This window comes from Alexandromys fortis, unplaced genomic scaffold, assembly GCF_014885135.2.
Source record: "Alexandromys fortis isolate MF-2015 unplaced genomic scaffold, M_Fortis_MF-2015_v1.1 scaffold_36, whole genome shotgun sequence".
Classification (NCBI taxonomy): domain Eukaryota; kingdom Metazoa; phylum Chordata; class Mammalia; order Rodentia; family Cricetidae; genus Alexandromys; species Alexandromys fortis.
Genome location: NW_026067915.1, coordinates 9,312,664 through 9,327,876, shown reverse-complemented (window position 1 = coordinate 9,327,876; position 15,213 = coordinate 9,312,664). Strand labels below are relative to the sequence as shown.

Sequence of the window (15,213 nt, the reverse complement as noted above, 5' to 3'; positions counted from 1 at the left end):
ATGGAGGTTCACACTGGTTTATTGAAAGCACTTGCTAGCCAAAAGCTCTTTAATTAAAGTGTGGGCAAACACGCGTGTGGAACAGTGCTTGGGGACGAGGCTAGGCCCGGGGGAGTGGTCACTGGCAGGTGTTGTAGATCTGGACCTGCAGGTTGATGGCCTGGAGCACGCTGCGCATCCTGGCTTCCAGCCCATCCAGCTGGGCCGCCTTGCCCTCCAGTTTCCGTTCATTCTCTTCATAGGTGCCCTCCAGTTCTAGAAGAGTCAAGGCACAGTTTAGGTCTTTCTCCCACAATCCCACCTCTCTAGCTTCTGCCCACTCGGGTTCTTACCCTGTAGCCGCTGCAGCTTGTCCTGAGCAGCTTGCAACAGGTTCCGCGCCTCATCCCGCAATTGTTCTGCCCTGGCTTGTGCAGCCAGCACACCCTCGGCCTTCCTCTCAGCCAGCGCCCTCACGGTTTGGTACTGGTCATCTACTTGTTCCCGCAGTTGCTGCAGATGGTAAATGCAGGGTCAGTATGCTAGTACAGCGGAGTCCCAACTACACTACCCATACTCCCTCAGAACAGCTTTGCCTCAACTCACCTTCTCGGCCTCCCTGGCACGGCTCTGAGCACTGCCAGCTGTTTCTTCAGCTGTAGATGCCGCCAGGCTATTTCCTGCCCGTTTCAGTTTCAGGGCCTCCAGGAGAGCATCCAGTTGCCGAGCCCGCTCACTTGCAGAGTTCAGCGACTGCTCTGCACCTGCCATCTTCTCCTGGACCTGTCACAGAGGGGCCCGGGTTTAAACAGATCTGCTTTTAGTCCCCAGCAAGGGAGAGGGAGAGGCAGGTTGATTTCTGTGAGCTCCAGGTCAGCCAGGGCTCCATAGTGAGACCCTGCCTCAAACAAAACAAAACAGATACATAGTATATATGTCCATAACCTTGTCCCACTGATGTCCTAGGGAGACCACACCTGGTGCAGAGTCTGTTCTGTGTTCTGTGTGTCAGCCACTGCTCCCCGGATGGCACCCTGAGCAGCGCCCTGTGCCCTCTGAGCCTCCTCCAGTGCTGCCTGTACAGTCTCTGCCTTCTGTTTCTCACCCTCAGCTCGGCTCCTGAGGAAAAGGGGAGATCAGGGTCTGCAGGTATCAGGACCAGGTTTCAGGAATGGGGGTCAGGGTTGGGGTCAGACCGTGCCCGCTGTGCATCTTGGAGTAGCTGCTCAGCTCGACGCACATCGCCCATAGTATGTGCCAGGATTGTGTCCACATCTGCCAGGCTTCGGACACGTTCTGCAATCTCACTTGCTAGGTGCTGGATCTGCTCGGGCGAGGCTGGGATGGAGAGCTCCAGCACGCGCGTGGCTACCATTTCAATACTGTCAGGATCAGCTCCCTCCTCTATGGAGACACAGGCAAGGGCCAGCATGAGCCTGGGAACATCATCCTGCTATGTGGGCTCTCATACTGCACATGCCATAGGAGTTTGCTAAGAGGCATATAAGGATGTAAACAAAGGACAGGGACAATGTAAGGGGCAGAGACTTAGGGACACTGACTGGATAGGGACTCAGGGGCCAGACACAGGGTCAAAAACACATGTTCATTGCAGACCCTGAGACTCAAGTACACACACACACAAGGAAAACAACCACATGGCCTGGGCCACAAGGGAGGCTCACGGCTGAGGAAGTCCTTCACACTCTGGATAAGTTCTCGAAGCTCGTGGTTGGCCTGCTCCACTTGGCCCCTAGAAGCATTAGCCTTGTTCAGGGCTGCCTGTGCCTGCTGCTGTGCCTCCTCTGCCTGCCGACGCGTCTCAGACACTCGGCTGAGGATGCCACCACCTTCTACCAGTGCCCGCTGCAGCTCTGCCTGTGTGTGCCGAGCCCGGCCCAGTGCCAGATCAGCTGTGGCTGCTGCCCCACTGCAACCGAGGCCACCACAACGGGGCTGCCCATCCTCATCCCGACATCCGGCACCCCCACAAGGGCTGGTAGCACAGGGTGCATCTCCGGGTGCCCCACACACCTGCCAGGTACAAAACAAATCAAGGTTCCGTGGGAAGACTACCTGTACCAACCTATCCCACCCCTTTCCTGTACCTTACCAGTTCATTTATGCCAGTCAGGCTCAGGGTCTGGGTGCGTGCAGAGAGCTGCCCCAGTGCCTGCTGGTTGGCTAAGTGTTTGCGCCTGAAGTTTTCTTTTTGGGCACCCATGAGCGCTTCTGTCCGACGCCGGGTATCTGCTGAATTGCTCACTGGGCTGGGTACTGCAAAGGTGGAGGTGTTGGCACGGCGTTCTGCTTCTGCAGACTGGCTGTGGGCATTTTGAATGCTGTCATAGGCTCCTACGTGGGATCAGAGGGGTCAGTCAGCTGAACCACGGCCCTGGCCCACCTGCCTAGTTAACCGACAACTAACCTAAGAAATTTGAATGTTTGAGGATATCCAGATGCTGGTCAAGCTGCCGCAGTGTGAGGTTAAGCGCAAGCCCATCTCTCTCCAGACCACTGAGTGCATGGTTGGCATTGAAGTTCTCATCCTGAACATCTGTTAGCTCTGCTTCTACCTGAGTCAGGCGCTCGGTGGTCTTCCCAATTTCATGGCTATATCAATAGGGGGCAGGTTCAAAGAGGCTTCATTCCCGATCTTCTGGACCTTTGCTCCACCCCACCACATGTATTTAGTTAGTAAGTTATTATTATTTAGTTATTTAATTAGTTTTTTTTTTTTTGAAGCAGAATTTCCTCTGTGTGTAGCCCTCTCGCTGTCCTAGAAGTCACTTTGTAGACCAGGCTGGCCTCAAATTTACATAGATCCGTCTCCCTCTGCCTCCAGAATGCTGGGATTAAAGGAGTCCACCACTACCACCCGGCCCCACCATATTTATTTAGCTCTATCCATACCGCAGTCCCTCCGTGGCTTCTACAAGCTTTGCAGTAGAGGCAGCTGAGGCATTTCGGGCACCCACGATGGCCTGGACCATGCCCAGCTTCCCTTGTATATTCAAAAAGCTGCTCTCAAAGGCACCCAGCACACCCGTCTGCTGCAACTCCTGTGCCCACTGCTCCAGCCGTCGTGTACGAGCAGCCAAGTCCTGTACAACCCGATCCCAATCTCCAAAACATGCATGGCATGGATGACAAGCAGGAAAAACACCCGAGAAGCCACGAGCACACTGGTCACAGCGCACGCCAGACACGCCTAGGCGGCAGCTACAATGGCCTGTGGAGCGGTGACACTGAGGTTTGTCTATTCCTCTGGGATCACAATCACAAGCTGCAGAAAAAGACAAACCACAGTATTAGGGCCCTTGTGATGCACACCGAGGCAGTCTTTATCCACTCTGTCTCTCCAGATTTCTCACCACGGCACTGCAGGCCAGGGTCTCCCCAGTGGAGCTCTTGACACTCAGAGCAAGTCCTCCCACCAAAGCCGGCATGACAGTGGCACTGCCCTGTGAACTAGGGTACAAACACAGCAAGGCTCAGAGTCTCTACCAAAAGTCGTGCCTATGAGGCAGCTAACTGACTCCCCATACCCAGATATCTCCAGGATTCCATACCTCATTGCAGGTGGGGCCTCTGGCCCTGGTTGGGTGGCAAGCACAAGGCTGGCAGCCACGGCCACTGGTGAAGTTCCAAAAGTTGGGGGCACAATGATCACAACTAAGGCCTTGGACATGGGGGAGGCATGGGCACTGCCCACTGCTTGGGTCACAGTGGCACTGGTCAGCAGATGGGCACTGCTGGGGATTTGTGCCCAGAGGATTGCAGGTACAGCCTGGGCAAGCCAAGACAGACACAACAATGAAGGGAAGCTATCTCCAGCAGAACCTGCCCCAACCATCTCTCCCCATATCCATACTCACGGTGACAGCTCTGTCGGGCTGCTTGCCCATGAAAGCCAGGTTTGCAATGGCCACAGTGGGGCCCCTCTGTGTGGTGTAAACAACGCAAGCACTGTCCTGTGTGGGGATCACAGGCTTCAGGGTCCATGGGGTCAATGTTTCCATTGCACTCGCACAGTTGGCACCTGCCACCTGGCTTTGATGGGTCTCCAAAGTGCCCGGGGGCACAAGCTTCGCACCGAAGTCCTGTCAACAGTCAAGAGGAAACTATGAGTGTTGAGCTGAGCTACCTCACCCTGATCCCATACCTGTGCTGTGCGCCCTACCCACTCACCGGTGTAACCAGATCGGCAGTGGCACACAATTTGCTGGGAGTATCCATCCCGGTGGCAAGAAGTGGCAAAGTGCCGCTGGCTCCCAGGGCCCTCAGGGCAGGGACAAGGTCGGCACTGGCCTCCATAGGGCAGCCGTGGGTCCCCATGAAAGCCAGCAATGCATCTGCAGGGAAATGGAGGTTAGCCACAGGCAGCCTGCCCAGCCACCAACCACTCACACCTGCACTAGGCTCACCTTTCACAGTGCTCGCCCCCGGTGTAATCACGACAGCCCAGGCAAGCGCCTGTACGAGTATCACATTCATCTGCACGCCCATTGCAGGCACACGGTCGGCAATTAGGGAATCCCCACTGGCCACGTTGACAGTGGTCACAGCGAAGACCAAAGGCACCAGTTCGGCAGGGACATTGTCCACTAGTCCCATCACACAGGGCACTGAGTGACCCATCAGGGCTACACTGGCAGGCTGGGGATAAGGTAGAGACAGTCAGGGTGGGAAAGGTGAGGAATGATAGAAAAATCAAGGGACCCCCCAACCTAAAAGTATAGGATCCAAGGTGGAGTCGATGAAGGAAGAAGCAAAGAAAGGGAAGAGGGAGTCTTGACGCTGGAAAGGAAAGAGAAGAGGGGAGACAAGGAGATAGACAAATACCTTGACAACCTGCCGGGCCAAAGCCATAATAGCCAGTGGCACAGACGTCACAGCGGCGTCCAACCACTCCAGGCTTGCACAGGCACTGGCCACCATGAGGGTTGCACTCAGAACTCAGGGAGCCTTGAGGGTCACACTGACATGCTGTGAGAAGAGGAAGAGCAGATTAGGCTAAGTTCCCACCTCTGCCTACCAATTCGTGTCAAGATTACACTTACGTAAGGCACCATTGTAGATCAAGGAGGACAGACTGATGAGGAGGGGGGCACAGGCCTCAGACAGAGGGGTCTTGCTGGGCATCAGACCTTCCTCATGGCAACGGTAGCGTTCAAAGGTGGTACGGCGCTCTAGGGCAGCAGCGTCACCCCCACTAAACATCTCTAGTACCAAGACATGGGGCTGTAGCACCAGCTGGAGAGACGCAAGAATGCAGCTCACATAAGATGGCATCAGTACTGTCAGAGAGCTTGACTTACCGCTGCCATTAACCTACTCTCTCTCCCTCCCCTTGGTTTTTCGAGACAGGGTTTCTCTGGGTAGCTCTGGAGCCTGTCCCAGGCTGGCTTCGAACTCACAGAGATCCACCTGCTTCCACCTCCTGAGTGCTGAGATTAAAGGTGTGTGCCACCCCCCCCCCCCGCCCCCCTCCCGCTGGACTGCCTATCACAAGACCCTCCTAATCATCACCACCATCACAGTATCCACCCCACCCCAGAGGCCCCGCCTTCTTGGCTGATATGAGCGAGAGAGGTATGTTACCGAGTCAATGAGTAGTCCAGACCCAGAGTAGGAGCTTTCAGGATGGGTACGTCCCCCGGTTCGCAGCAGCTTCAGATTCAGCTTGTAGGGGATACCAGGCTCAAGGCAGACCGGTCTGGGAAACACTAAAACCCTGGGGATGGGGAGGACAGAGACAGCACAGGATGCCACTCAGGGTCCGTGCAACCATCATCCTGGGCCTTTGATTTATTTAATTTTGTTGTTGTTGTTTTTGATTTGTTTTTTCGAGACAGGGTTTCTCTCTGTAACAGCTCTGGGTATCCTGGAACTCACTCTGTAGACCAGGTGGGCCTCGAACTCCCAGAGATCTTATCCTGGGTCTTAGACACTGCCACTCATGGCAATCAAACTTACTGACCAAGGCAGAGGCTACAGCCGAGCCAGACTAGGACAACCTGCTGAGGCCCTGACAGGGCATCTGGACAGAAGAACCAATATCACTGAAAATACAAAACCTGGCATCCACCTGTCTCCTGACATGGCAATTTGTCAGTTTTTTGTTGTTTGCTTGCTTGATTTTTTTTTTTTTTTTTTTTTGCTTTTTTTTCTTTTTGGTGGGGCGGGTTTTGAGACGAGGTCTCCCTAGGTATCTCTGGCTGTCCTGGAATTCACTCTGTAGACCAGGCTGGCCTCAAACTCAGAGAGATCCTCCTGCCTCCCTAAATGCTGTGATTAAAGGAGTGCCACCACTGCCCGGCTCAGGTTTTTTTATTTGTTTTTATTTTTACGTGTCTGTGTGTGTGTATGGATGTGTGCGTGCATATATGTATATATTTGTATGTGTGTACACTACATGTATTCAAGTACCCACATAGACCAAAAGAGAGCGTTCTTGACTCCCTTGCAACTAAAGTTAAAGACAGTTGCAATCCACCCAATGTGAATTCTGGGACCCAAACCTGGGTTCTCTGAAAGAGCAGCAAGTGTTCTTTTGTTTGTTTTTGAGACAGGGTTTCTCTTTGTCACAGTCCTAGCTGTCCTGGAACTAGCTCTGTAGACCAGGCTGGTCTCGATCTCACAGAGATCTGCCTGCCTCTGCCTCCCAAGTGCTGGGATTAAAGGCATGCGCCACCACCTCCCAGCTGCAGCAAGTGTTCTGTTAAGAAGGGAATTATCCTTTCTCCAGCCCTGGCTTTTTGGATTTTGGTTTCTTTCTTTGCTATTTGTTTTTTTTATTTTGTTTTGTTTTAAGACCCAATTAAAATATTAGTGACTGTTTTTTCATTCAGTAGCTCCAGGGATTGAACCTACAGCTCTGTGACTGCTAAAGTAAGACGTGGCATCCCTGAGCTGGGTAGTGGTGGTGCACACTTTAATCCCAGTACTCAGGAGGCAGAGGCAGGAGGATCTCTGTGAGTTCTAGGCTGGCCTGGCTTACAAAGCAAGTTCCAGGACAGCTAGAGCCTTTACACAGGGAAACCCTGTCTCAAAAAACAATAAACAAATACATTTAAAAATAAATAAATAAATTAATTAAATTTTAGAAGGCATCACTGAACTACATCCTAGACCTTTGTTTCTTCTCCCTTGACACAGTAATCCTATCCCCTAAGTGATTTACGTATACACCTACACGTGCATTCTTTCACTCCCAAATCCATCCGAATCTTCACCGAGCTGCTATTTCATTTTTGCTTTCCCACCCAATAAGTCTATAGAGACCCTTGCAGTCACTGCCAGGTAAGCCTTCTACTCCAGCGGACTCTGGCCCACTTTGTATCAAGGTCACCAATGACCTCCACGTAGCTAAACACAGAGGTCACCATTCTATTCTTATCTGGTTCAAGCATTCAGCAGCCTGAGAGTTCATTCTTTTCTCAGCCTCTGTGCCGCTCTCTGCAACTCTAGTTTTTCCTTCTGTCTACTCAGTTCTCCTTTTTGGAGGCAAGGTCTTATGTGTTCCAGGTAGACACTGAATTTGCTGTGTAGCCAAGAATACCTTGAACTTTTTGATCCTCCTGCCTCTGTCTCCCAAGTGCTAGGATTACAGGCATGAGGTACCACAACCAGCTCACAGGAACCAAATTTTTACTCCAATATTACGCCTCCCAGTAATCCCAGACACAGAAATCTAGCCACTCACTTAAGCCAAACACTCAGAACTGTTCCATCTCAGCCAGGCATGGTGGCATGCCACCTTTAACCTAGCACTTGAGAAGCTAAGGTAAGAACACCACAAGTCTCAGGCCAGTCTGGGATATGTTATAAAAAGATCCCAGATCTGAGCCTAGAAGTGTTGGGGCACGCCTTTAATCCCAGCACCTGAGAGGCAGAGGCAGGAGGATCTCTGTGAGTTTGAGGCCAGCCTGGTCTATAGAGTGAGTTCCAGGACAAGGCTACACAGAGAAACCTGTCTTGAAAAAACCAGCCAAAAAAAGAAAAAAAAGAAAAAAAAAAACAGCCAAACAAACAAACAAAAAACAAAGAGAAAGAGAGATCCTGCATCTGGGGTGGGGGCACACATTCTGCTATATTTCTACCTCATGCCCCTCCATCCCCATCCAAATATCCAGACCCCAAATCAGACTCATTTCTCTACTTCCTCTTCCTTTCTAAGTCTAAAAGCCTTTTTTGCTCATTATCTTTACTATACCTCCATCCAATTCATCTCACTCAGGGTCTCCAACAGCCCTTCCAGCTTTTACACTGGCCCCTTTCTTTCTATTCTCCACTTAGCAATGAGAGGAATCTGCCAAACACAAGTTTGTCAAAATGTCTACAATGGATACAGCCAAGTTCATTATGCTATTCTCTTTGCTTCTGTGTATGTATGAATATTTACATGATAACTAAAGAAAAAACAAGGGCTGGAGAGATGGCTCAGCAGTTAAGAGCACTGGCTGCTTTTCCGGAGAACCCATGTTCAGTTTCCAGCACCCACACGGTAGCTCACACCTGTCCAGTTCCAGAGCTTCTAACACCCTCACACAGACATACATGCAGGCAAAACACCAATGAACATAAAATAAATACATAAAAAATATAAGCCAGGTATTGCAGCATACTCCTATAACCTCAGCATTTGGGAGATGGAGAAGGCAGAAGTTCAAGGTCATTCTCAGCCCCCTAGTGAGTTCAAGGCTAGCCTGGGATGTAGGCGGTTCTGTCTCAAAAAGGAAAAAGGAAGGAGCTGGGTGTGATGGTACATGACTTTAGTCCAGCAATTAGAATAAAGAGGCAGGCAGATCTCTGTGAGATCTTTGTAGATGAGGCCCACCTGATCTACAAAGCAAGTTCCAGGACAGCCAGGGCTGTTACACAGAGAAACCATGCCTTGAAAAAAATACAAAACAAAACAAGAAAAAAAGAAAAAAAAAAAAAAGGAGGAGGAGGGAGGCTCAGGGTGGCCAACAGAGCAATGAAAAGTTACAGGAAAGGAACCGTAACCAGTTACATAGTTACATCCCTACACTGATGCCACTGCCTTGCAACCATCACCATCAGGGTCCTCCTGGAGTGACACTGGGGGACTTCCCATCACCTAATGCTTTGACTCTGAAACTTGCACTCTATGGAAAACAGGCCCTGTTTCATCTCTGACTTTCCTGTGAACAGAGCCATGGACCTGGCAAGCAGTACCTAGGAAGACATCCATGAAAGAAAGACCAGATGACCAAGCAACGTGGTCTTTCCGGCGATCTGCATGGAATGAGGGCTGGCCCTACAAGCCTCACCTGGAGTTTGGTTGAAGCATCCCCTGAATTCGGTCATCCTCAGGCAGCACGTGCCCACAGGGACTGTGGGCAGACATGGGCCCTGGGCGTTGCACAGTCAGTTTCAGCTCTGCCCATTGCTCAGGAACCTGGGGGAAGAGGACAGTGGAGAGGGTTCTTGCACATCCAGAATGTCATCACGGGTCAGCTGTCACAGGGTCTAACCTGGGGCTCCAAGCGCAGTAGCAGGTCATAGTCCATGGCCCTTGGCAAAGAGGTCACCAGGAACTCCACTTCCTGACCTTCCCGCAGCCGCACAAAGCCTGAACCAGTCCAGGACGGAGACTCTCGGTTGGTCACTGGCCGCTCTACCACTTCAAGCACCTGAGAGTCAACAGGGTCAAAGCAGGGATGAGGACTCAGGTGACTACTACCTCTGCTGCCACAGTCGGTCCCGAACACCTTTTCTCCTGCCAAGACCTCCCCTAAGGCTGGACAGTACCCCAGTCCCTCCAAGGCACCACCCGCAGCCCCTCCTCTCTAGCCATCCCACCACATCTCACCTGCCCTCGGGCATCCTCAGCCTCCCAAGTTAAATGGTCTAGAAAAGGTCGGAAGTAGCCGGGCTGTACTTGTTCACAGCGCCGTCCAATCATGTGCTGGCGGCAGCGGCACTGACCTGTGGCCTCATCACACCTGAGGAGTGCTGTGGTTACTGAGGGGCTACCCCCTTTACCTTCCCCGCCACCACCATGCCACCTCCGAGTCCCTGTTACAGCACTCACTGAGGATCCAAGGCACCGCCCACGTCGCAGTCACAGGGGCGGCAACCAAGCAGGTCATGGCTCAGACCCCAGTGGCCAGGCTAGGAAAGAGGGATTGCTGGAGACCAGAAACCGACCTCTCTGCCACCCATCAGCAAGCCTCTACGCTGATTGGTGAATATGTCCTTGGCCTCCCAGACCAGAGGCCTCTCATTCAGGACGAGACCCTAAGTTCTCAGTACCCACCCACTGGACTTTACCCCCAGTCATATGCTCTGAGGACAAGTCCAGGACCAGGAACCCCAAATCCCTCAGTTGTACCAGGCAGCGGTCACAGCCATGTCCAGTCACCAGACGCTTGCAGAAACAGGTTCCACTGTTGGAGTCACAAGGGGTGCCCCCAGGCACTGTACCCCGTGAATTACACTGACAACCTGCAGTGGAAGAGGCCCATTAGCACTGTAGGAAGTAGAGCAGTGCTCAGGGGTTAAAGGTCAGCATAGAAGTTAGGACAAGAAGCACATACGCTGGCATCCCAGAGGGTCACTGGCACTAAGTCCAAAGAAGCCATCACGGCATTGCTGGCAGCGAGTGCCAACCACATGTTCTTTGCAGCGACACTGGCCGGAGACCAGTCCCAGCACAGGGTCATCATGGGAATCACAACGGCCACCGTCTTGAGAACCCATAGGGTCACAGTCACAAGCTGTAAGCAAAGAGGAGTGTAAAGTCATCCTATCCCATGGCCCAGAATGAGTCTTAAGCCTTCCCCTATTCCTGTTCTGTTTCCACCCCAAGCCCTTACCACACAAATTCTGGCTTCCTAGTTCCTGACCCAGGCTCAGTTTTCTCTCCCTCATACCCAATCCCAGCCTTACGACGGCACACAGCTGGATCCCTCATGTCCTTGGCTGGATCGCGGTAGAAGAAGGGCCGGCAGAGCTCACAGTGGCGCCCAGCTGTGTTGTGCTGACATCCATCACACACGCCTCCACTCACATTTCCAGACGCCAGGTACACGGCCATGTCAAAGTGGCAGCTCTGAGTGTGTCCATTGCACTCACACTCTGGGGAGAAGGCAAAGGCCAGCTGAGAAACCAGGCCCTCAAGGTAAGGGACACACACAGGGAGGGAGGAATGGCATCACTTTTTGTCAGCACCATGGGCCGGAATTTACAGGTGGCAGTTTAAGAACTTCAAGGCTTCAAAAATCCCATGGTACTAATAGCCAGGGCAGATTACAGAGGAGGGCTGAGGGTCCTCAGGGTCAGCAAAGCCTGCGCACCCTTTAGACACAGCCTAGTTACTTAGGGCTTGGCCAGCCAGCATTTGGTTTGAACCAGGCACAGCCAGGCTACAGAGCCCAGTGTCTCACTCACTCCGACAGGCGTGAGTGTGGCCGTCCTCAGCAGGATGCCAGGGAAGGTCATGATAGAAGTCCTGACACTGCTCACAGTTGAGACCGCGGGTGTTGTGTTTGCAGACACAGGCCCCGTGCACCTGTGAAGACATATAGGCAGGTGGCCAGCACTATCTAGCCATGCCCATCCCTCCCCGACCCTACTTCAGCCACCTGAAGGCTCGTACCATGCCCTCGGCATGGGCTGGTGCCCCTGGCGCAGGGGCACACTGTGAGGCATGTCCATAGCAGAAGCAGTTCCCACGGACAACAAGCTCATAGAGGGCATAATAGTACTTCTCCCGGATCTCCCGCCGCGGGTCAAGCAAGTTGTCTCCCAGTGTGTGAAGCCGAGTCAAGTTCACACGGAGGTTGGTGATCTTCAACAGGTCTAAGAAGGGAAAGAGGGTTTCATCTACCTAGATGGGCCAAGCTCTAGCTGCCTCATACCCACCCAGGGGCTGCAGCTGCCAAGGTCACCTTGGGAGACCTCTTTTCCATTGCCACCAGAGCTAAACTGGGCTTGGCATCTGCCCTAGGAAGCACCCAAAATAGTTGCTGAGGCCCCAAATAGTCCCCATCCGGACACTGGGACTGTGCCAGCCTCAGTCCAGGACTCACTCTGAATCCGTGAGCTGTAGGGGTCTGGAATGGGGATAGCAGGGTCCAGCACACGGTAGATGACCTGGCATGGCAGGAAGCCCACAGAGATATCGGACCTTGCTTCAGGAGCATCATGAACCCCACAGGTCCCTCCCTATTCTCTGCCCAGATCCCAGCCCTTACCTCGCCTTCAGTGGATGGCTCAATTTCTGAGTAGCGAGACTCACAAACCACATCATCCCAGTGCCGAGGTGGGGCCAGTGGAACTCCTGGGAAGTCAGCCCCACAGTCGTAGGAAAAGTATCGGTAAACATGCCAGGTGCGGCCAAAGTCTGCAGAGCGCTCCACCAGCATGGCAGCAGGCCGAAATGTCTGGTTGGGGAAGGGGGATACATCCGATTAGCAGGAACCAGGACCTCAGCCCAAACTAGGCTGCTGAGATCCCTGCTTAGTCGTGATCAGGGCCAAGCAGCTCACAGACAAGAGTGGGTGACTATGAAAAGCTGAAAACCAGGCAATGAGCAGACCAGGGCTGATAGCTGCCTCTAACGGGCAGAGGCCCAGAGAGACCATATCTGGCCTAGTCTAAGAAGGCGGGACAGGAGAGCATGTGCACAGGGCTGGAGTGTGTTCTGCTATATAAGCTATACAGGAAACGACCTTGTTCCACGAGTAGTCAAAACACCACCCACAATCTCAGGGAAGCTGGGCTGAGGAGCTAGGGCTCTGTCCAGGGGCACTGGGGAGGAAATCAGGACAATGGGGCAGGTTCACTGACAGGCAGGCACCTTGAAAGTCATAATGAGGTGGGTGAAATGGAATTCCGCTTCCAGGTCCAGCTGGATGCTGACTCTCGGAACACCTGCAGCAGGAATCAGGGGTCAAGGTTTTGAGGTTATTGGTGTGCAAGCCCTGATCACTCGAATGACCTACTCCAGGGCTCACCATTCTCTGACTGCCACCAGGCCGTCCGGCGTTGCGGTGCAAAGCTGGTGACGACATTCTGGATTCGATGGCTATTGGGGTTGTCTCGAGCAGAGAAGGGGCGTCGGGAATCACACAGGAAACACTTCTTCTCGTCCTGGATTGGGGGGAGGTCAGTAGCAGTACCTTACTTAGCCAGTGCCAACCCCGCCCTGGCCCAGCCTCTCATCCTGTCCCCAGCAGCACCTGCAGGTGACTGACAATACAGTAGGGCTGAGGGCTTTGCAAGCCACACGTGGATGAGGCAGTCAGTCTGTCAGCACGGCCCACCAGCAGGTCACCAGTGGCTGGATAGCAGCTTCCTCGAGAACAGCCAGGTACATCCAAGGAAGGGACCTGTGCCAATGTGGCAGGCAGCACTGGGGGCAGTGGGTTAACCAGTTCAGCAGTGATTCCCTTGGGCCCCTGGGACAGCCAGCCACCCCCAGACCTACCATCACATCCCATAACTTTAGCCCTCACCAGGCCCCCTCACCACTTAGAAGTAGGCCCAAGCGAAGTTCCCAAAGCAGAGGCTGTCCCTGCCGGCCCCTCCCTGATTCTCCTGAGGCCCACTCCATCCTGAAGAGAAGTAAAATCATGTTAAGGGAAGGTAAAGAGTCCGAAGACGAAGTCCACCACCTCCCTTGGGGTTGGTGCTGACCCTGACCGTGTAGGTACTGGGCTGGTCTGCCTCCAGGCCCTCAGTCGGTCCCAGGGTCTGTCCAGCAGTCACTCCTCCACACTCTCAGAGAGTCTGACGACTTTGAGTAAAGTTGGAAAGCAGGGAAGGAAGGAAAACATGGAGTGGATCTTAGCCAGGATTAGAATTTAGGATAGAGCCCCCAACCCGAGCCATATCCCTGCCCTCCTCAAACAACCCTTATCCCAAGAACCAGACACTGGCCACTTCACCCGGAATTTTTCAAAGACGAGGTTTATTTAGAAGAGCAACAGAGGTGCGCTTAGCATTTAGCAGCCTAGTTAGAAGCGCTAATAAGAAAGGGGTGAGCCGGGCGGTGGTGGCGCACGCCTTTAATCCCAGCACTCGGGAGGCAGAGGCAGGCGGATCTCTGTGAGTTCGAGGCCAGCCTCCTCTACAAGAGCTAGTTCCAGGACAGGAACCAAAAGCTACGGAGAAACCCTGTCTCGAAAATAAAAAAAAATAAAAAAATAAAAAAAAAGGAAAAGAAAAGGGTGTTCTCCAAAGAGAAATCGGAGTAGGCTGCTCAAAAACAGAGAACAGCCTCGTCCAAGTATCTCCAAGATATTCCTAAAGTCCAGATTTGTATAGAGACCAGGGCAAGATGAAAAGTAATACTTGAGGTGTCAGGGAAGGGGCTTATGGAGCTGGGGGAATAGAAAAGGTCTGCGGTCTTTGAGAGCTGGAAGGTAGATCTAAGGAGCTCATGGTCTTTGTTCTTGGTGTCACTCTGGAAACCACTGTCAAATCATCCTTGGGCTCCCAGGGTCACAGCATCAGCAAGGAGGCAAACTAGATGCAAACTGGAATTCTATTGGACCCGTGGGAAGGTTTATGATTACCCAAAGGACAAAACAGGACTGAACTCTGGGAGATACTGGTAGAAGCACAACTCTGAGGAGCTCAACCGTCCATAGTCACTATAGCAAACGAACTGCGAGAAGCAGTGCCTGCTTCCCGACTAAAATGGTCTGTAGCTACTCAGCTACCCGCATGTGGGATCTGGGTGATAGATCCTCCCTGGACCCTAGCAGCAGCGTGTGGATCCGACTCTTGTGGTTATATATCCGTTCCGGACTTTCCAGTCCTCTGGCAGCCCGGGAGCAAAGAGTTGGAATGCGCGCACCCTCTAGGGGCGCGCCCCACCCAGACCCCTGGGACTTCGGGCGGGAAGAGGGTGGGTCCAGGGTCCGTGAGGCTTGTTTTGAGTGCCGCAGCTACCAGCAGCTATGAACGGATTGCCGGAGATCAAGCAAAGATTACTGGAAGCTGCAGGCACCTGTGGGGAAAGCTAAGCGTTCTTCAGAGGAAACTTTCGGCTTCACAAAGGAGAATGGGGGCGGGACAGTCAATCGGCTGGATTTTCCCCGTCGCTTGAGTAAAGTCTGCAGTCATCTAGAGGGTCCTGTGGGTAATCTAGGGAAGCTCTTGCATGCTAGAGGTCATGAATCAGAATTTTAGATCAGACTGTTCCCGGTGCTTTGGAAACTCATTCCTCAGCCTGAATACAGGAGGAGGTGCTTA

General features: G+C 52.8%; 1 protein-coding gene across 2 annotated transcripts; it reads right to left on the bottom strand.

Moving 5' to 3' along the window:
* Position 1: 1 nt before the first annotated feature.
* On the bottom strand, positions 2-13,762 carry Lamb2 (laminin subunit beta 2). 2 transcript variants are annotated; one of them, XM_050139330.1, is made up of 33 exons: positions 13,651-13,762; positions 13,483-13,568; positions 13,194-13,366; positions 12,969-13,104; positions 12,812-12,885; positions 12,207-12,395; positions 12,042-12,105; positions 11,609-11,811; positions 11,401-11,521; positions 10,900-11,088; positions 10,548-10,727; positions 10,343-10,455; positions 10,043-10,122; positions 9,821-9,953; positions 9,483-9,641; positions 9,279-9,406; positions 5,584-5,716; positions 5,043-5,235; positions 4,825-4,968; positions 4,407-4,638; positions 4,171-4,334; positions 3,858-4,082; positions 3,552-3,769; positions 3,354-3,450; positions 2,893-3,265; positions 2,408-2,592; positions 2,093-2,334; positions 1,665-2,013; positions 1,176-1,383; positions 957-1,098; positions 586-762; positions 333-492; positions 2-255 (listed from the first exon to the last, which is right to left on the bottom strand). In XM_050139330.1, exons 2-33 carry the CDS (start codon positions 13,565-13,567, stop codon positions 119-121), a joined length of 5,406 nt encoding a protein of 1,801 aa, XP_049995287.1. In that variant the 5' UTR covers position 13,568; positions 13,651-13,762; the 3' UTR covers positions 2-118. The 2 variants fall into 2 exon arrangements, with proteins under 2 accessions (XP_049995287.1, XP_049995288.1); XM_050139331.1 differs by having other exon boundaries at positions 13,657-13,762.
* Between the last annotated feature and the right edge of the window lie 1,451 nt (positions 13,763-15,213).

Bases quoted from the DNA above. Each gene is read 5' to 3' on its own strand.
- Lamb2 (XM_050139330.1), bottom strand. From the start codon at position 13,567: ATGGAGTGGGCCTCAGGAGAATCAGGGAGGGGCCGGCAGGGACAGCCT. The intron at 12,106-12,206 runs GTAAGGGCTGGG...CTGCCATGCCAG, and splicing joins AGCCATCCACTGAAGGCGAG to GTCATCTACCGTGTGCTGGA. The intron at 763-956 runs GTGTGGTCTCCC...CCTCTGTGACAG, and splicing joins CAGAACAGACTCTGCACCAG to GTCCAGGAGAAGATGGCAGG.